Source organism: Camellia sinensis, chromosome 9 (assembly GCF_055761805.1).
Source record: "Camellia sinensis isolate YWXY chromosome 9, ASM5576180v1, whole genome shotgun sequence".
In the NCBI taxonomy this organism is placed as follows: domain Eukaryota; kingdom Viridiplantae; phylum Streptophyta; class Magnoliopsida; order Ericales; family Theaceae; genus Camellia; species Camellia sinensis.
Window position 1 is genome coordinate 80,983,362 of NC_138969.1, and position 21,625 is coordinate 81,004,986.

General features: G+C 42.2%; 1 protein-coding gene across 1 annotated transcript; it reads left to right on the top strand.

The window, feature by feature from the left end:
- The first annotated feature begins 6,839 nt into the window (after window positions 1-6,839).
- On the top strand, window positions 6,840-7,564 carry LOC145799578 (protein MAINTENANCE OF MERISTEMS-like). The gene is made up of 2 exons (XM_082889173.1): window positions 6,840-7,352; window positions 7,457-7,564. The coding sequence occupies exons 1-2, from the start codon at window positions 6,840-6,842 to the stop codon at window positions 7,562-7,564; spliced, it is 621 nt and encodes a 206-aa protein (XP_082745299.1).
- Window positions 7,565-21,625: the final 14,061 nt, after the last annotated feature.

Consider the following 21,625-nt stretch of genomic DNA (forward strand, 5'->3'; position numbering starts at 1 on the left):
GGCCCTATCTCTCTCTCTCTCTCTCTCTAGAATGTGATTTCAGTCAAGATGAGTTCAAGAGAAAGAATTGAGTGTATATAGGCCTATTTATAGGCTTGGCTAATCAAATTGATTAAGGCTAAGTAATGATGCTCTAACTTAATCATTCTGAATATAATTATTTTGATCCGAATCAATTTCTAATTAAATTTCACCATAGGCTCTAAAAATTACGCTAATCACAATGGCATAGTCAATTTCGATTTTTGTGGCCGACAAGGACTTTAATTTTCAGTTTACAAAAGTAAGTTGATCAAATTTTCCTACGGTGAACAGATATAAGGTCAAAATCACATTTAATCATGCAATTAGCACCCGAATTCAAATTAATCACATAATCACAACATAATCATGATTAATTAACTTAACACAAGACAGGGTTATCACAGTCTATGTAAACCTGTACTGTCTTCCCAATTAGCTGTTTGAACATCTTGGTGACCAGTCTTTGGTAAGTCGCTCCTACATTCTTCAACCCGAAAGGCATTACTCTGTAGCAATAGAGTCATTTTGGGATGATGAATGCCATATTCTCTTCATCTGGGGCATGTATTGCTATCAGGAGGTAGCCACTGTATGCATCCAGAAAACTCATCATCCTATGCCTTGAGGCAAGCTTTATTCAAGCTTATGAAGTTCACATAGACCTTCTACTTTCCATTCTTTTTCTTCACCACTACTGTATTAGACAACCAAGTGGGATAATTTACCTCTCTGATGGCTCGTGCCTTTAGTAAGTTGTCTACTTCTTCCTCAACTACCTGTACATGTATTAATGTTGGCCTTCTAGCTCTCTGTATGACTGATTTTGCCGACCTGTCCACGTTAAGTCTGTGACAGGTGACCTTGGGGTTGATCCCTGGCATCTGATAAGGTGTCCAAGCAAACACCTCGATGTTCTTTCTAAGGAAAGCCTCCATCTCTCTTTCTTCTTCCTCGGCTAAGCCAGAGCCAAAAAGAAAGAAACGTTCATCATCTCCTTCCTGCACCAGAACCCTTTTCAGCGACTCTTCACCTTCTCGGCAGTTTCTTTGCTAACATCATCCAAGACCTCATGGTCTTCGCTTTCAATTTCTACATTTTCTGTTTCCCTTACATTACATGTGTACTTTATTGCTGCCATGGCGTAATTTTTCGCATGTACTTGGTTCCACTTTTCTTCTTCAATTCCCTGATCAGTTGGGAATCGCAACAGTTGGTGCAACGTGGAGGGAATAGCACTCATTGCAAACAACCAAGGTCGTCCCAAAATGATATTGTACGGGTAGGGAGTGTCTATCACAATGAACTCAGTTGTTACCTTTTTGCTCCTTGCCTATACCTCCAGACTTGTGGCTTCCAGAGGCCATGTTGGCGTCCCATTGAATCCAACTATTAGGCTGTCGGATTGCTCTAGATCATCCTGATGGAGGCCAAGCTCCTTGTAACATCTGACATACATGATGCCACAATAGCTGCCCTGATCAATCAGTATGCGCCTCACCTAGCAATCTGCAATCTCTAGAGTTACTACCAGGGCATCATTATGCGGATGCCGTACCATATCTAAATCGGCCTCAATGAAAGAAATTATTGGTTCCTGATATTCGTCTATTCTGAGCTTCTTCTGCTGGACCTGATATACATGCTGCAGGTGTCTTACTCTTTGGGTCACCCCTCGAACTTCATTTTCATTGACCTTTGTGTGAATCACATTGATCACTCCAGGTCCATCTGCTTGTTACGTTGGTGGTGGTGGAGGTGGTGCTACCCATGTCTGGGGAAGCCTTGCATGCTCTTTCTTTTTTCCTAGCCTCATCTACTAGGTCTCTTAAGTGATCCTGTCTGACCAGATCTTCCAGGTGTGATTTCAGAGCTCTGCACACCCGAGTCAAGTGCCCATCTTCATTATGGTAAGCGCAATGCTTCCCAATGCTCCTTTCCATAAACTCACCGAGGATCTTCTCCGGTGCTCTATGATATAGCTGGTTGTTGATCCTCTCCAAAACTTTATAGATCGGGATCCTGAATACCATGTTGACTGTCTGTATAGCTCATGCTCCTGTTTCCTGCCTGTCAGCACCGATATTTCCTCAGCCTTGCTTCAGTGAGCCGTTTCTTCTTTCTTGCTTGGGTGTCCCCGCCCCCTGCATGTCCTCTTCCGCTCTGGCATACTTCTCAATATGTGCCATGAGCTCTTCCATGCTCTTCGAAAGGGTTTTGGCCAGTGATTTTCGAAGTGAGCATTTATCATTCAGGTCGTTCCTGAACGACATGACCGCTAATTCTGGGTGACATCCCAGAATCCAGTTGTATATCTCATAATATCCCTTGGCGTAAGCCCTGAGGCCTTTGCTATCGCTAATCTTCAAAGCCAATAGATAATCTACCCTCAGTGGCTGCAACTAATTTGTAACAAACTTAGCCACAAACTTCTCGGCCAGGCCTTCCCAACTCTTCACAACTTCTTTTGGCAACTTATGGAACCAATCAGATGCTATCTCTCCAAAGGATGAGGAGAATACCTTGCATAGTAGCTGCTCATTCTGCTCCACAAGGCCATTGAATTTAAATACAAACCAACATGAAAGTTTGGATCAGACTTACCATCATAAATCTGAAACCTTGGCATGTTGAATCTCTTTAGGATCTCAAACGTATCCAACTCCACCGAGAATGGCGCCTTCGGCTTGACGGTGGATGTGATCCCGGCGTTAACTCGCTTTCTCTGGAGGTAGTGTCTAAAATCATCCTTCGTCTTACCGGGAGCTTGGCTATCAATAGATTTTAGCTTCTTTGGCGTGCTACTTCCGGTGTAATTGTTCGTCCTTTTGGACCTCCCTTCGTCCACTGCATCAATACAGAGGCCCTTCCCTTGGATATGCCGAGATTCTTTGACATAGGTCCCCTTAGTTCATGGTGTTTTCTGTGACTCACCTCGCATTGATTATGTTCGCCCAACATCCCGTAACGGTCGATGTGAGTGCTCCTGTCCTTTGCCATGCTACGGGACTACAGGGATTGTTTTCTGTCCTCCTTTCTAGGCATCAGTTTTAGCTGCTGGTGTCGGCGTGTCCTGCAACGGAAATGATGGTTGAATCACGTTGTTTTGCATTATGAAATCGATAACTGACTGTAGGTCTGCTAACTTGTTTGCCATTCGTTTCATCTCCCCATCCCTCCTTAGGCATCTATCTTTCCATACTTGGAGGTCGCTGTAGCTTGCTTTTCGTGCTCTTTTCAGATACGATAGTGCTACAGTTTAGACTCCCATGGTTCTGAATCTAGTTTCGCAAGTGCAATGTGAAATGGATAAACACAAAAGAGTCTAAATGCGGCAAACCATTTTTAGAAAATCGCTTTTTGAATTAAAAAATGCAAAAATGGACTGAATTGCTAGATTTCAGAGTCGCCACCTAAATATTTTTAGAAAATTTAAGAAACTCGAGACTCGTGCCAAAGGCCATTAGTCCATCATTACCAAAGTGTCTCGGCTCGAGAACTTAGGTATGAGAGGAGAAGGTCATTAATTGAGCACCCTACTCACTCGATCAAAGATCGACCTCTACTAATCATGATGTGATTTTAATGTACATTATATGCTCTTGTTTCGATTATTAGGCTAACTTTACTAGGTGATGCACACAAGTATGGACCAAGTGACAAAATTTGGAAAGCATTGATTTTATGTGTGTTTTGAAAAAGAATGTTTTGAATACATGTCATTTGAAAAATTGAGCTTGTATTGACATTAATCGATTTATTCCAACTTAAGTAAAAAGGCCTTCATCCACCGGCATTCAAACAAGTATATCACTTAAGCACTTAGCCTTATGGAAAGCATGTTCGATATGGCAACACAAACATACAATGAAACATGCTAAAGCAAGAAATGCTCACCTGGTGCTCCAAGACAAGCCAAATAAAACAAAATAATTAGAAAAAATGCATACTCCCAGACAATGCAATATGACTAATGTAACACACACATTATGTAAATAATAAGTTCGGTTACTAGTATGGCATATGATTCAATTCAAGACATGGGATAAATCACGTATTCGAGTAAAGAATTTGAAATTGACATTTGTTAATATGATGAGCTGAACGCTCATGCATGCAAGATGAATGGATGCAAGTCATGGAAAATGTTAAGTAAATATGATACTACTATTATAAGTGGACAAATAAAAGAGAGAAAGAAATGGAGGTTGAAAGAAATACACAAATTATTACATATTTGCCCTCACACAGGAGGGTCCGAATGTCCAAGTGTCCGAATTAAACTACTTATTACATATCCAAATGAGTAATAAATAAACTAACTACTTATTACAAGTTCGAATGAATGCAAAATAAAAAACTAGCTATTTAACTTATTACAACAAGGATAGTATAACAATAATAATTATAACAATATAATATTTACGACCATACTTATAACAATAATATGAACCATAATATTACAACATTATTATGAACAAATTTCTAACAATAATAATAAAACAAAAGAAGATGCACAAGGATTATATGCCCATCAATGAAGACCATTTGCAGATAATTGTGGAACTGCTCTATTTCACCCTCAGTCACTGCCCCCTGTTTCTACCAAAAGTACTCTGTTTACAAAACATTGGAGCTCGGTCGGCCTCCAATGAGGCCCTACCGGGTTCAAATAAGGCCGACCGTGCCCTATTTTCATGCAGAAAAATATTGTTGTGCTCTGAGGTGAAAATAGTGCAGACAGAGCCTTTTTAAGCCTTGTTTGTCCCTTCTGCTCTTCTCTGTCATAGGGAAACTCAAGAGAAGAACGGATTCGGTTCCGAAACCATCAATGGTAGCAAGTTGATTGCTTGATGATTTCAAGCACGTTTGGACAAAAAGTTAATAAATGCAATGAAAGATACCCACCCTTCCCTTCTATCATGAAGTTAGCTCAAAGACGGAGGTAGACACGCCTCAAAATTCATCAAAACATCATGAATTAATATATGACAACTCTTGACGCGATGGACTCGGCATAACGTCCGGCCAAATCCAATCAATTTTATTCATCTTCTTTATGTTGGTTTTATTGATTTTAAGCCAATTTTATTAGTCTTTTTTTACTTACCTTTCCATTCTTTAATCATTTTGTCCCAAGGTGATATTTAAGTCCACTAAATGAAGAGAAATGTCAAACAAGAAGTGATCCTTAGCACGAAAGAGAGACTATGCCTTGACGATGAATCTCCGGAGAGATTAAGCCATTGAGCATAGGAGGTCTCTTTCTCATGCCTCGAATAACAATTAATCGCTTGAAACAACTCTCAAACAAAGAAAACCAAGAGAGGAGGGAGGGTGCAAAAATGATTATGAGAAGTTGATTATTACCAAAATGGAACTCTTTACATAGAAACTAAGTAAAGAAAGCTATCGACTCGAATGACTCGCTGTCTAAGGCCTAAACAACTAAGGCCATGAGGACGTACAACACAACAAGCAAAGTATTCAAAGCAAAAACTATTTAAATGAATTAAAATAACCATATACAGCCCCTAAAACATAAAAAATAGTAGCTAAAAGAGCACAAAAAGATTGGTAAGGATAAGGAGATACAAAACTAGTAAACAAGAGCAAGGAGAGGTGGCCAACCCTGCCACATTTGAGACTTCTAAACCATATTTTTCAGCCCTTTTAAACTCTGGAAATCAATTTGTAAGCTAAGAAAAATAGTGGTAAAACAAAGGGAATGAGCTGTGAAGTAAGGTGCAAGAAAGGGTGTTAAGACTCTCTGCCTTTGGTAGCTATTCAACCCCAAGTTCCAACCCTTGGAATGGATCCAAAACAGCACCAAAACACAAGAAGTAGGTAGAGAGAGATTGTAATGAAAGCAAGGAAGAAGCTGATGAGCTTATACCTCTTGAAGAGAGCAAGCATTGGTTGTAAACCAAACTTGATCCTAGCACACTCTCAAGGTTGAATTATGATTCTCAAGGCTTAACTAAAGATCCAAGGTTCAGCTCTAGGGGTGTATATGATGTATATATATGGTTTAATGATGATACAATATCACAAAGCTAGCTTACAAAGGAGGAAGGAGCTCTCAAAGGTGTTTTGGCTTCTTTGAAATTTTTTTAACCCTCAAAACAGAGATATATGCTCGTATTTATAGAATTGCAGCCAAATAGGTAATAGATATCTTCAAAAATAGTCAGCTGGCGGATTCCAACCCAGAATAGTGTTTCTTGCCCAAAACGTACGGCCGTTCCCAAATGGCCACGGCTAGCCCCAAATGAGGCACGACCAGGCCCCAATGTGGCTCCCATGTTCCTCTGGTTCAGGCTCAATATAGGTTGGCAAGGTGCTGAAAAATGGATTTTTGTGGTATATGGGCATAGAAACAGCTTGGGTATGGAAGGTTGAGATTTTTTTAGAGCTAAAAGCCAGATTCCTTCGTTAAGCATTCGAACCATTGACAATGTAACTTCATCATCAACTGCTCAGGACAAAGCACCCAAGTCTTGTGGGCACCAAAGCCTCATCCCAGGGATTGACAAGGACATCTTGCTGCGAGAGCCCGTAGAGCACTTGTCCACCGACGCCTCCACGGTAAGTAATCTTTTATTCATTTGGAACATATTTTAACCGTGTAAATAAATCTCCATTTTGAATACAATGCGAATACTGACAACATTCCTACACTATAGGTGATAACCACGAGGATTGGCGACTATGGGTCTATTTTTGGCCCTAGGCATTAGTATAAGAGGCTCCCTACAGAGGTCTCCACATTAGTTGATGTTGTCGGTTTCAGGTCTTTCTGCTTAGGACTTGTACAAATGAGGGCTGAGCCATTGCTATATGGGGCCTTGGTGGAGAGGTGGTGGGACACCACTAACTCGTTCCACTTTTCATCGATCGGGGAGCAGACTCTGACCCTATATGATTTTGCGATGCTCACAGGCCTGCGGGTCAGTGTTGTCGGCCCGATCCCCTTCGATCCTGACATGGTGCAGTGGAAAACTGCACAACTTCATCTTCTTGGGGCGATCCCAGACACTGTTGGTCACAGGATGGTGCGATACAGTTGGTTCCTAGATCACTTCTCCACCCTTCAGCCAGCTACTCTGGAGGAGGTTGCTCAGTACACCCGCGGGTTTCTCATGTATCTCCTCGGTACTACCCTGTTTGCGAACAGAGAAAATACTGTGGGACTATATACCTTGGGGGCGCTGGTGCATCTACCACAGGTGGTGGAGTACGACTGGGGTGGTGCCAGCCTGGCCACCCTGTACTGTTACATGAGCTCCGTATCCTACAGAAAAGCAGATTCACTCGGCAGCTACTGGAGAGTTTGGGAGGCCGCCTTACACTCCATTTTATGTTTTGCTTTACATTTACTATTTATATCTGCTTATCTGCTACACTTATTCACTTGCATTTCCTATTCTTGCAGCTGTGGGTTTACACATATTTCACTTCTCTTGTTCCTGTCCCAATGAGGTCGATTGAGTTATCTGTACCCCGCTCTCTGTACTACAACTCCCGATTCGAGCAGTTCTAGCGCGTAGACTGTGACTTCCCTTGTTTCCGCTGCTTCTTTGACAACGTCACCACAGGTAGGGTAACAAAATCTAATATTAGTCTTTATCTTGTACTACTCTTATTGTTTCCATACTGTTCAACCCTTGATATCTGATTCTTGACTTGAATCTTCCACTCGCATTTTGACTGGCATCCCTGGGCAGGCATTCCTCAGGAAGCGAGGATGACTTATGTTGTTGCATGGGAGGCCTCCACCATGTACATTCTGTTTGAGGGTCCCTTCAGTAGGGCATATCATTTGGGCGAGCGCTTCATTGGCTAGACTTAAGGCCAAGATGAGCTTGATATCCTACATCCCCTTTCTCCTAGTATGAAGAAAGTTGATGATCTCCATGATGGGCCTCTGATTGATCACCTTATGTGGGGAGAGGATGGCAACCGAAACCACAGGGTCGGTGACTTCATTACCTTCTTACAGACTCGGGTGATGGCTCCACTTAACAGATGTGTAGTCTGTGCATGTCCCGAGGTCGCTGTCGCCACTGCCAGAGGTGCTCCTACTGCCGCTTCCGTTCCTAGGCTTCTTGCAATTCCTACTGAGGTCATATACATGCGACTAGATGGGGTGATCAAGCAGATCCCCCTTGAGCATATTGAAGAGAGGGACCGCAGGTTGGTGGTCACTCCCGGCATCGAGCAGGTGCATACTTCTCTATATTTCTACCCACTGCGCTTTACCGCTTTGTTCCATTGTGCTTTATTAGTTCTGCTTATATTCACTAGTCCTTTCACTTTTGCAGGTGCCTATGGGGTATGTTGATGATCTCCTCCGAATAGTTGATCAACTGCTTCTGATGGTGCAGAAGAGGTAGACTGTTTTGGTCTCTCACGGGATTAAGGTACACTTTACCCATAGTTTACTGTTATTGCAATCTTTGCTCACAATTCTATTGAACATATTATGATATCTGTACTCTTTTCAACTTAAGCTAGCATTAGCTGCACCTGTATGACCTCCTCCAGTGGGAGACAAAGATGGGGATGGGCCCAATGGAAAGCAGAGGATGGGCTAACCGGGGGAGAGGCAGAGTGAGATAGCGCTCACCCTCTGAGGATTCCTTTGATGAGTACACGACCCCGAGGATGAGGGGGACGAGGTTGATGTCCAGTCCAGCAGCCCCAACGATGACAGTGATGCACCTTTTCTGTAGCTGAGGAGGAAGATGGTGATGATGGGTTGATTTTACTTTTCTTTTCTTTTTGCTTTGTAGTTAGGAACTATGTAGCTTCAGATAGACCTCTGTATTTTGTTTTTTGAAGACTTTTCTTTTGTTTTGGTTTTTTGTAAAACAAAGATCGGGGTTAGACTCACCAGTTTGTGAAAAGAAAGATTTTGGATGATTTCTCTTGCATAATATGTGATATGAATGGCGCAACCATGCATAACAACCTTATACAAGACTTCAAAACTGTGAATGCTTTGCTCTTGAATTCATTCTTGAATCGGATAATAACCTACAACCAGACAACATGTAAAATACAACTCGATAACAGAAAAACGAAGTAAAAATAACCTAAAAATAGTAAAAAACACTTGATACAAAAAAAAAAAAAAACCCTCAAAATACAGCTGCAGTACACCAAGGCAAAAGCCAGTCTTTTTCTGCAATTGCACTGGTTTGGGGTAACATTTAGACCTGGCCGAGTCCAAATAGGCATAGTTGGGCTCCAATGAGGCACGGTCAGACCCAAAAAATGATGTCGGTGGGTGCAGTCCAGCTGTCATGCACTGCCTCTTCTCAAACTCTATAAATGGTGCTCCTATGCTGTTTTCTTGGCAGAATAACAAGTCTTTGATATTTTGCTCAACAATAGGCTCCGAGACTGGATAGTCACTTTGGATGGCTCGGAAAAGGTAAATTTTCGCAGTTTCGGCATAAACGCTCCTTTTCCTTTGAGGCACACTTCGCTTTGTTTTCCGTTCCTCCATGTAGCTGTTCGATGTTGGAACCCATTTACAAATGTATTTCGCTTTGGATCACAAGAAATGTGCCCTACTTTGGAAGAATTTCAAGCTTTGATTGAGTCCTGGCGTGATGAGGAAATTTTTCCCCAACCCTGCTTTGGTTACGCAATGGCTTTGGAACAAATATGTGGACTCACTTTGCACGAGGCTCGATCCTTAGTGCATGACGGGGAGTTCGACATCCCAGGTTTGATTCATCGGTTTTCTGCCATCGGAGACAAGAGTGACCTTCTCTGGCGAGGTTACCGCCAACATATCCTTTGTTTATGTATACTTGCGCTCTTCTTACTTGCCCCTAGTTATGGTAGAGCCACCATTAGGTTGATTGAGGTGGCCCAACGCCTAAAAGAGGGTAAAAGTTGCATGGGTTTGGCACTGGCCGATTCCCTAATGGGTTTAGATGCTTTTCATTGGCGAAAGACTACTTGATTTACAAGGAGTCCACTGCTTCTTCAAGTATGGTTTCCCACCCTTTCCTATTTATGATTCCTCGCATCACTTGGCACTCATTCTCTATGTTCATCTCAAAACCCTTTTCTTACTTTTCTCTCAACGTGCATTTCTCTATTCTTTAATCTTTCTTATTTTTCATCCCTTTCCAGGTATGGCTCATGGATAAGCTGAAAGTGGTGGACCCTTACCCTGCGTATTCAGCCAGAGCTTACTTTTTCTGCCAACAACTTGCAGACTTTCCTTGAGAGGGATGGTGGTGTGATTGGATGTGCAGCAGATTTGCAGCTGACATTGCTTAGCGTTGCCCTGGCTCAACTTGACGGAGATGAGCTACAGCATGTCCCGACAACTGAATGTACAGTTGATTGGCCATACACACTGAGTGTTCTATTTTCCATTTAGGTTCAGACGCCAGTTTGGACATGATCAGACCTGCTTGGAGGAGAGGATAGAATACCCAACTTCATTTCTCGTTCGTGGTTCGTACTTGCCTCGATACCTCGTTGCTTGAAGGACGAGAGATATTCTGGCCCCTGCACTTAGCTTCAGTTAGGCCCTTTTTGGCAAGTATTTGGCTTGGTGACGAGGCACAGGTTGGGTCATCTTTGGCAACAGAGACCTCCACGAGTGCGAGCAGAGGACATAGGACCACCTGACTCATTTGTACCCCTATTTTATTGCTTTGTCTTTCTTTTTGAGTTTTTATGATGTAAAAGCAACTTTGGTTTAATCAAAAGTTGGAGAATATACTTGTGTTGAAATCAATGTAATTAAAATTGTGAGCACTGAAAATTTTCCTTTTTGGTCCAAAATGGTCTAAATTGTAAAAGGTAAAATTTTGAGAAAAAATCAATTTATTAAAACTTTTCGAAATAATTTTCGAAAATGATCACCACCTGACATACACGGAATTAGTCCTTAAGGTGTGCAACCTCAAATCAAAAGATCATAACTGCCCATAATTGCATTTATCGTTGTTGCTTTAACTTTGCAACTGACCTTTCTGCCAAAACAAAGGTAACACAACCAAGCTGGAAAACGATGGACAAAGATGGCCTGATCAAACAAATGGACAGGACAGTTGAGTTAGAGATGGTCATGGTCGAACTTTAGGATGAAGTTGCCTGCATATCCCAAAAATGGGAATCAGGCCTTACGTAGTTCGGTTCCGGTTCACTCAAGTATTAACACTCTCTTTTTACGCTCTAACTTTTGCCAAAGCCGTCCTATCGGGTTTTCAACCTTGCGAGCTCAATTTTTTTTTTGTTTCTAATTTTTTATGCTCTAACTTTTGCCTAGGTTGCCGTTTCGAGTTTTCAGCCTAGCGAGCCTCTCAGGGATAGTATTTCTTCAACTTGTCCATATTGACCGGTTGTGAAAAATCCAAGCCATTTAGATCCATAAGGATAATCGCTCTTCCTGACCAGATAGATTTGATGATGTAAGGACCAGTCTAATTGGGTCTGAACTTATCCCTAGGATCATGGATGGGGGCTCGGTTGTCTTTCAGCACTATATCTCCTTCCTTGAGATTCCTGGACTTAACTTTCTTGTTAAAAGCCTTGGCAATTCTGCGCTGGTAGCCCTGGAAGTGATACACTGCCTTCAGTCTCCTCTCATTAAACAACATTAATTCTTTAAACCTGCTCTGTTGCCGATCCGCCTCCGCTATCTGACACTCAACCATAACTCGCAACGACAGTACTTCAATTTCTATTGGCAGAACAACTTCCATCCTGTACACTAAAGAATAGGGAATAACCCTCGTGGATGCCCGAATTGACATTCTATATCCCCAGAGTGCAAATGATAGTTTATTTGGCCAATCGTTGTAAATTTCAACCATCTTTCACAGGATGTTCTTCACATTCTTATTGGCAGCCTCAACAGCTCCATTGGTCTGTCATAAATACGTTGATGACTTGTGAAAAGCCACGTTCTATTTTTCGAGTAAATCGACCACCTCTTTCTTAAAGTGTGAGCCATTGTCTGAAATGATCTCGTTTGGCACCCCGTACTTGCAGATGATGTTGTTCTTGATAAACTTGGCCACATGCGATGCCTTCAACACAGAATAAAACTGAGCTTCCACCTACTTAGTAAAGTAATCAATCGCCACCAGGATAAACTCATGTCCATTGGAGCCTTTTGGAGAGACTGCCCTGATGATATCAATTCCCCAAACTAAGAAAGGCCATGGCAAAGTCATGTTGTAGAGCTTTGACAGCGGGATATTCATGCGATTAGCATGGACTTGGCATTTGTGCCATCGCCGTACAAAAACAAATACAATCCTCCTCCATAGTTGACCAATAGTAGCCTTATCTAAGGATTTTCTAGGCTAGCATCACACCATTCATATGTTCTCCACATTCTCTACCATGGATGGCTTCCATGAGACGCTTCGATTCCTCTTCTTTAGCACACAACTTGTGCATTCCCTGATGGCCTCTCTTGTACAACTTGTCCCGGCAGATGATGAACTGGACGGCCAGGTGTCGTATTCCCTGTTTATCTTTGGGATTTGCCCCTGGTGGATACGTCTCCTTTTCCTGAAAATTCCAAATATCATAATACTAGGGGTTTTTGTCTTGCACCACCTCTATTGCGGTGATGGTTTGATAAGTAGGCGTATACTTCTGTTTGATGATAATCGGACGCATCTTCACCCCAAGTGGTATGTCTACCATAGAGGATAGAGTTGCCAATGCATCAACGAATCGGTTGTTCTCCCTTAGTAGATGTGTAAATGTCAACTTTTCAAACCTCAGAATCATAATATCGAGGGCCTGATGATAAGCCTTCATGTTTTCTTTCTTGACCTTCCAATCCCCGTTAGCCTTAGAAACAACCAGGTTCGAGTCTCCGATAACGTCCAACCTTATTGCCCCTAATTCTAGGGTAGCTTCCAAACCCACAATGCACACCTTATATTCTGCTTTGTTGTTGGACACTTTGAATCGGAGTTTGAAAGCTAAGGGTATGTGGGAATCATCGGGTGCTATGAGCAACACACCTATCCCATAACCATATTGATTAGATGCTCCGTCAAAGTACATTGTCCATACTTCTTCTTCTATCTGCAAAATGTCTTCATCTGGGAATAGGTACTCTACTGCCTCATCTCCTTCCACTGGGTGGTCTGCCAGGAATTTTCCTACAGCTCTCCCTTTAACTGATTTGCGCGTGACATACTTGAGATCAAATTTAGAGAGAAAAACAACCAACGAGCTAGCCTACCTGTAAGTGTCAGTTTCTCAAAGAGATATTTAATGGGATCTAATCTCAAAACTAGAATTACAGAATGAGCTAACAGATAGTGCCTCAACTTCTTGGTCGCCCATAACAAAGTTAGGCAAGCCTTCTCGCGGGGAGTGTAACAAGTCTTGTAATCCAACATATTCTTGCTTAGATAGTAGATGACCTTTTCCACCTTAGCTTCAGATTCTTGAGCGAGCATGTACCCCATGGTCGAATTTGTCACCGACAAGTACAAGATTAATGGCTTTCCCAGTTCTGGCGGTGACAATACAGGTGGATTCAGTAGGTACTGCTTGACCTGCTCAAAGGCAAACAGACAGTGATCATCCCATTGGAACTACTTGCTTTTCTTCAGGAGACCAAAAAGTGGTTCACAAGTTATGAATTGCACTTTACCCAGAAAGCCGCGCACCTCTTTTTTAGTCCTTGGTGGTGGCATTTCTAAGATGACCTTAATTTTGGACGAATCTACTTCAATTCCCCTTTGTGTGATCAGAAATCCCAACATTTTTCATGCAGTCACCCCAAAGGTGCATTTTTGTGGGCTCAACCTCAGTCTGTACTCCCCGATCTGCTGAAAGAATTTCTCTAGCGCGGTGTAGTGGCCCTCTCGCTCTTTGGACTTGACAATCATGTCGTCTACATGCACCTCAACTTCTTTATGGATCATGTCATGCAAGATCGTGGTCACAGCCCTTTGGTATATAGCCCCAGCATTTTTCAATCCAAAAGGCATGTCTTGATAGCAATAGGTACCCCACGATGTAGTGAAAGCAGTGATTTCTCTATCTTCCCGTGCCATCAGAATCTGGTTATACCCGGAAAACCCATCCATGAATGAAAGCAAGGCATGGCCAGTAGTGAAATCTACCAACTCGTCGATATGTGATAGTGGGAAGTCGTCCTTTAGATTAGCTCTGTTCAGATCCCGAAAGTTGATGCAGACTCTGATTCTGTTATCCTTCTTTGGAACTAGAACAATATTAGCTAGCCAAGTTGGGTACTCAGACACCATCAAGAAACCTGCCTCGATCTGTTTGGTGACCTCTTTTTTAATCTTCAAAGCCTAATATGGGTGAACTCTATGCAGTTTATGCTTAACTAGTCGGGCCTCAAGGTCAAGAGGGATCCGGTGTTGTACAATCTCAGGATCGATTCCAGACATGTCTTCGTAGGACCATGCAAAAACATCTTTAAATTTCTTAATAAAGCAATTAAACACTCGCGTTCCTACGAAGACAATGTGGACCCGATCTGGACCAAGCGGGGATCCTCCTCAGCACCCATGTTAATTGCAATAATTTTATCTGTACAGGGCTTAACGCGCCTCTCCTCCTCTTGGCCAACCAAAATTTTCAAAGCCCAAGGAATTTCTTCCTCTTCGTTTAAGTCAAAATTTTGAAAATAAAGATCAGTGCAACAAACTAAAGGCACAGAGAAGTAAGTGAAATCTATGACATTCTCATTCAAACAGTCTGGATCCTCAGTTACAGTTGACTCAAAAGAGAAATTGAAAGACAACCTAGACAGGACCTTTGTATCAGGGTTACCACTCCTGGAAGTACCAGACTCAAAAGAACTCGAATCTGAATCCGACTCCATAGACTCAGTGGAATCAGCTTCGGACTCATTATCGGATTCAGAACTGTTCATGGCGCCCTTCTTAAACTTCCAGACCAAACGTAGAGCCTCAGATCCGTCCACAATGAGACCAGTGAAATCTACTACTGGTTTATCCTCGATCATTAAGATAGTAAAACTATCCCCCAAGTTGACAAGCTCAGTCCCAACATTAGAACTTGTTAGTAGATCAGCCAATGTTTTCCCCAACAACTCATCTTCGTCGATACCCAGGCTTGCAGTTCTGCCTTGATCTGTATTAATGCTCTGGTTCATCTACTCATCCTCCTCCTCTGGTAGCTGGTGCCCGAAGAAGATCTCGAACCCCAAGTACTTCGTCTTTGTTTCCTGGTCAAACCAAGGCTCTAGAAATCCACAGAAGGGGAAATCTTCCCCTTGGCAGACAATGCGTCCGTTCAGGGTTCCTCATATTAGCTTGTGGACTAACTCATACTGCCTCCCAGTCCACTTTACTTTAATTTGCCTTCTCAACTCATCCCCTTTCCTTTGCCAGTCTGCAGTGGTAGGCTTGTACCCCAACCCAAAAGCATGGAGGATGTGACTCATCTCCTTGGCAATAATACCCCCCTGCTTGCCACTCTTGCCCAGTCTTGATCCCGGAATATGCCCTTGTTTGTTCATCATGTAGATAGACTAGGCACTTATGTAGTTTCCATCGTCTTCTGCCATGATAGATTGGACCAAACGAGCCTCCGTTAAGGAGAAACCGGAGAGGAATACATCCTCTTTCCTATGTATGATTTCCAGCAAGGGCGTAGTAGTTCCTCGGGGAGGATGGATGGTAGAATTACTGTACGCAGTAACAATCTCGTCTTTAAAGGCGTATTTTACTAGCTGATGGACCATTGATGATACAACATTCATCTAGTGTAGCCAAGGCCTGTCCAGGAGTAGATTAAAAGTTACCCGTACGTCCATGACATGGAATTCCACCTCATGCTCAGATGGGCCGATAAGTTTGTGGCTCTTAAACGTTCCCATCACATCCCGACTAGTGTTGTCATAAGCTCGGTTGGCTTGGGTTGTGGGTATGAAGTTAGCCTGTCTCAAACCTATGGCATAGGTAGTCCGTGCCGGACATACATTAATCGTCGATCCAGTATCTATTAACACCACTGAAATCTAATTTTTTTTGGCTCTCCAGGGTCACATACAAGGGTCGGTTGTGGTTGGCACCCTCAGGTGGAAACTCTTTATCTGTAAAGGATATCATTGGGGTAACATCCCTGGATGTGACCAACGACACCAATTGGTCAATGGTGGTGTCAATGGGCAACTTTGTTCTGTTTATGGCCTCTTGCAGCACCTGTCTATAATCCCGAGAAGCCATCAGTAGCCCCTAGATTGATATGTGTGCCTGAATCTTCTTAAGCTGTTTTAAGACCAGGTCTTCTTCAACGTCTTTCTCTTTTGATTTCTTAGCCTCTTTACTGGAGGATTCTGGCTGATCTAAAGTCAGGGGTTTGAAACACCGACCACTGCGGGTCATGTGATTGATCTCGTCTGTGTACCATGTATCATCAGGGGTATCAGTTTTCCACCCTTCGTCTGTGTACGCATGGCTTAGATCACTATCTTCCCACCACTCCCCTGCAGTCATGGCCGGGCTATTCTCAAGTTCTACCTGGAGCATGTTCACATCATGCCTCCCGTATTCATACCACTTCCCTTCCACAACAGTGTAGGCGCGCCATTGGACATCAATGCTACAATTCAGACTCAAATGTCATGGTTCTTAATCTGATCTCACAATGTGCGATGTGAGATTGATAAATCACCAAAGAGTCCAAATCCGACAAATCGTTTTGGAAAACTGATTTTTGTAAAGAAGTGCCAAACATGGACTGATTTTCCAGATACAGAGTCGCCACCTAAATATTTTATTTTGGGAGAATTTAGGAAACCCTGACTCGTACCTAAGGCCACGTGTCCGTCATCGTCAAAGTTGCCTCGGCTCGGGATCTTGGGTACGATTGGGGAAGGTCATTTAATGACCACCCCCGCTCGCCCGATCAAAGATCAGCCTGTACTAAGCATGATATTTTGTTTTTGAAAACACATGTGCTCTTATTCCGGTTAATTAGCTAGAATTACTGTGTGATGCGCACAGCAAAACAAGTATAGACTAGATCGCCTAATTTGGAACCAAGCATCGCATATCCGTTTGTTTGGAAAATGGTTTGAAGTTTGCTACTCATAAGTAGGCTAAAATGCGGATTTCAATGAATTATCCCAATTCAAGTAGCCCAACCTTCACCCACAGGCATTCAGGCAGTTAATCACGTAAGCAAATAGCCTCATGGCAAGCATGCTTTCATGGAAACATTAACACACATGCAGTATGCTAAAGCATAAACACTCACAGTGTACTCCAAGCCAAAACAAGGAACTAGTTAGAAATCAATGCATGATCCTAGTTCATGTTAAAATGGCTAATGCAGCACATGCAAAAATGCAATTAAGATAGGCTCGACTATCCTAAAATGTCATGTGAAATGCAACTTGGTACATGTATTCAAATTGGAATTGAAATATAATACATTTAGCATGATGCTCCGAGCCCGGTGCATGCAATACAGATGAATGGATGCAGACATGCAAGCATAAGGTATGCTAAATAAAATATGCCCTAAAACTAACCATCATAAACGGTTAAGTAAAAGAGGGAAAGAAATGGGGATTGGAAGACATGCATCACACACACGCACGCTTATTACAACAATGCGCCCTCTCGAAGGAGGGACCAAATAAGAAGCTAACTAGCTAATCTAAGCTAATTAAACTAATTATTACATAACAAATTAATTAACTAATCCTAGTTAACTAATTATTACAAAACGAATTGAATAGCTAACGCATCAACTAATTAAAGCGTACAAACCAAAGCGTAAACTAGCTATCTACGCATGGCAACTAAGGAAAGCAGTAAAGCAGAAGGTTTTCGGAGGGAGAAGACTGGATGCATGCTTGGTCGTCTCGTTCGGAAATCCAATGCGATGCCCCGATTTACCTCTGTTTTCATTTGTTTTCAGAAACTTGCACCAAGCTCCAGAAATATGGACCTTGGGAATCTAGTGGAAGGGTGGCCGACCACTTTTGGTCCCTAGAAACACCTGCTGACCACTTTTGGTTGTTGAAAAACTAGAAAAGTGGTCGGCTAGCTACTTTTTCTGGCTGGCCGACCAGTTGTTGCTGCTGAACTGCAATTTGCTACAACAGAGAGCAAGAAAGGGCATGGCAATGTATTTGCAAGATATGTGTCCACAACCACCCTTCCCTATCATGTTATGGACTCAAGGGGGTGTGGTTCTCGACCCTCGGGCCACCAATCATGCATTTTCATGCATGATGGCCGAGAGGCAAAGTTGCACAATTCAATATGAAAATGAAAACGCAAGTAAACACATAAGGCCTAGAACTCTATCATGTATGATCAAGAGCGTCGACGACCGGGAATTAAGGCACGTTTCATCACTTGAAGTATGAAACGTCCCTCTTTTCCCGTGCTTAGACTAACACCTATTCCAAACACAATACAAGCAAGCATGGCATACACAATGCGAATAAACTACATGGCATACTTAATACAATGTGACATGATTAACTTAACAAAGCTAATGGCATGCAAACAATGCTAATGCATGCATGCACAATGCAATGTTACAAGGACAAATTAGCAATGTTAGGGACATGCACACACAATGCAAATATCAGTTAGCATGCACAATGCAATGATGTAAACTAAGCATGCACAATGCAAAGTACAAGACATACATAATGCGATGAACAATGTGGCATACTCAATGCAATATACATGGCATGTTCAATGGACTTAAACTAAAAAGGGTAGACCTCAGTCATGCCCAAATCAGTGGCCATTGGTGATGAAATGAAGGCACATAAAGCAAAGCATACATACACAATGCATTGGCCATCAAAGAGGCCAAAGAGCACAACTCTCAAGAGTGCTCGATGAGTGACAAAAGTGGAAGTGTAACAACACTAAGTGCATTGAAATGAAGCAACAAATAATGTCAAATCATTCAAACAACATAAGTAAAGCATGCTAGGGTCCTAAGGCATGAAAGCTAGCAAAGAGCAACACAAAGGAGGCATGGAATACATGGCACAAATGCATGAACTAAGCATGGACAGAGCTCAAGTAGGTCAAAACAAGGACCTAAACATGCTGAGATGAGGGCCCAGAGGCCTAGGCATGCAAGCATGCAAGCTAAGGCCATAACAAGGCAACAATGCACAACACTTACAGACATTCAAAGCATGAATGAAGTGGGAACATAAGCATGCTATAAGCGCTGAAATGTCATGTTAAGTGATGCCAAATCATGTACACAACACAAATGAAGCATGCAATAGTGCTCAAAGCTTGAGGCAAGTAAGAGCATTTGTACTACAAGTATACAAAACATGAAGCATGTAATCAAGGTAACCCAAAACAGTCCTAGTACATGTTAGAATGAGTCTAAAACAAGCATGGAAGTAGGCCAAAACATGCTAGCATGAAGGGCATAAGGCATGATTCATACAAGGCAAATAAGGCGGATTACACTACACCTATTAAGACCAAGCATGGAATGACTTAAGAAATAAAAATCAAAGTTATATCATGGCAAAATAACCCCAAATAAACACTAAAGTGAGAGCTCGCAAGCTACGGCATGAAGGCATACGCAATGATTCATGTCAAGGCATAAAGGGAGAAACCCTCCAACGCATTGAATATGTGACAAATGTGAATGTATGGCCATGAAACATAGACTGAAATCACATAACAAGTGATTCCAAATTATTCAAATAAGCCAAGTAGAGCATGCTAGTGGGCTTGGTGTACAAAGCTAACAAGCTAGATTGAACTATAGCTATACAAAGCAAGTCATGCATGACCAAGACAACCAAAATCAGACCTTAAACATGGTAAAACATGAACAAAATCTTCTTTAAGTCAAGCCAAAAGCATGCTAAAAAGACATGTCAAAGCATGAAGCATGTTAGGCTATTTCATGGAAATGCTCTACAAGTGCAAGGAACATGCAAAGGCTAATCAAACCACACCAAAACAGAGTCATGACATGGCAAAACATCACCAAAAACATACTGAAATGGAAAGAAAATAGGCTAGAAATACATGCTACTTCAAGAAGTATACAAAGCTAGTGTGTGTGATTTACACTACAAGTGTATTAACCATGCAAGAGCCAACCAAACCAACCCAAAACAGATCTAAGGCATGTTAAAATAACACCAAAAACCTACTGATATGGCCCCAAAACAAGCTAGAAACACATGCTCAAACATGAGGCATACAAGACTAGATTGTGTGATTTACACTACAAGTGCATTAACCATGCATGGAGTGACCAAGACAAGAAAAAAAAAGTGGTTGCCACAGCAAAATAACCACAAATACAAGCTAAGATATGGTCTACATACACTTAATAAAGATGCTCAAACATGAGGCATATTAAGGCATGTATTGAAGATGCAAGGAAAGGGGATGTCCCTCCCCTTCTTAGGACCTTAAAATACCATCCCTACCACTGAAATCCCTCTAGATTTCAGTGGTGAGAAGGCCAATACAAGGTGGTCCCGAAGCTCACAAAAAAGGCTCAAAGACAAGGCCAAACAAGGCCTAAGAGGGGGTAAACAACCCCAAACACAAAAGTGATCTTAAACAAACTTATTAAGAATGAAAAAATAGAACTTTTATCAGTTATGAGCTAAGCTTAAAACAGCATGCAAGATAGGCGAAAAAGATTAAGCAAGAAAGGGGGATTTAAAGGTCAAAAACTCACCCTTAAAGACCCTCTTTATAACTGCAACTCCAGTAGGTTTTTCAAGCTCAAGGCAACCCAAGAACACCAAAATCATCCCCTAAGCACCTCAGTAGCAAAAGCATGGAGTTTGAACGTGTGTTTATGTGTTAAAGTAAGACAAATCTAGACTTTTGAACACAAAAATGAAGAACAAGAGTGATATAGAGACAAAGCTATATGTAACTCTCTTCCCTCAGATTTTCTGAACCTGGAGGAGGGAGGAGGAGCCTCCCTCTTATAGAAGAGGAAAGCCAAAGCTTCTTGGAGAAGCTAAGCATGAATACCATCCCTCCACACACGTGTATGGAGGATGGCTCAAATGCTCTCCAGCTGTGCCAGCTGTCCCAAAATATCTCCAAAAAGGTGCCAAAAAGCAGCCGACCACTTGAAGTGGTCAGCCTGCTAGTAAAAGTGGTCGGCCGACCACTTTAGGTGGTCAACCAGAGCAGAAACTGGTCGGCCATAGGTGGGAGAGGTCAACACACTAAATACAAGGTGGTGGTGTGGTGGTCGACCAGAAAAGATGGTCCAAAGACCAAGAAAGTCAGTTATCTGACAAGAAAACTAGCTGGAAAAAGGAAAAGTGGTTGGCCAGGAGAAATACTGGTCTCCCACCCTTGTACCACCTTCCAAACAAGGAAAGCAAGGTTTGTACCAAAAACAAACCAAAGCGGATGCAAGACGAGAAATCGGGAGGCGAAACACACGGCCAAAAGCCCCGAAAACTAGCAGACGAGCATCAAAAGTGGTATGCAACCACAAAAGTCACTACAAGAAAAAACACTTTTGGCGACCACCTATTTTTTTTTGGTCGCAAATAGTCCACTTTCTGCTACTAAAATTTAACTTTTGGCGGCCACAATTT

Bases quoted from the DNA above. Each gene is read 5' to 3' on its own strand.
- LOC145799578 (XM_082889173.1), top strand. From the start codon at position 6,840: ATGAGGGCTGAGCCATTGCTATATGGGGCCTTGGTGGAGAGGTGGTGG. The intron at 7,353-7,456 runs GTTTGGGAGGCC...CTATTCTTGCAG, and splicing joins CACTCGGCAGCTACTGGAGA to CTGTGGGTTTACACATATTT.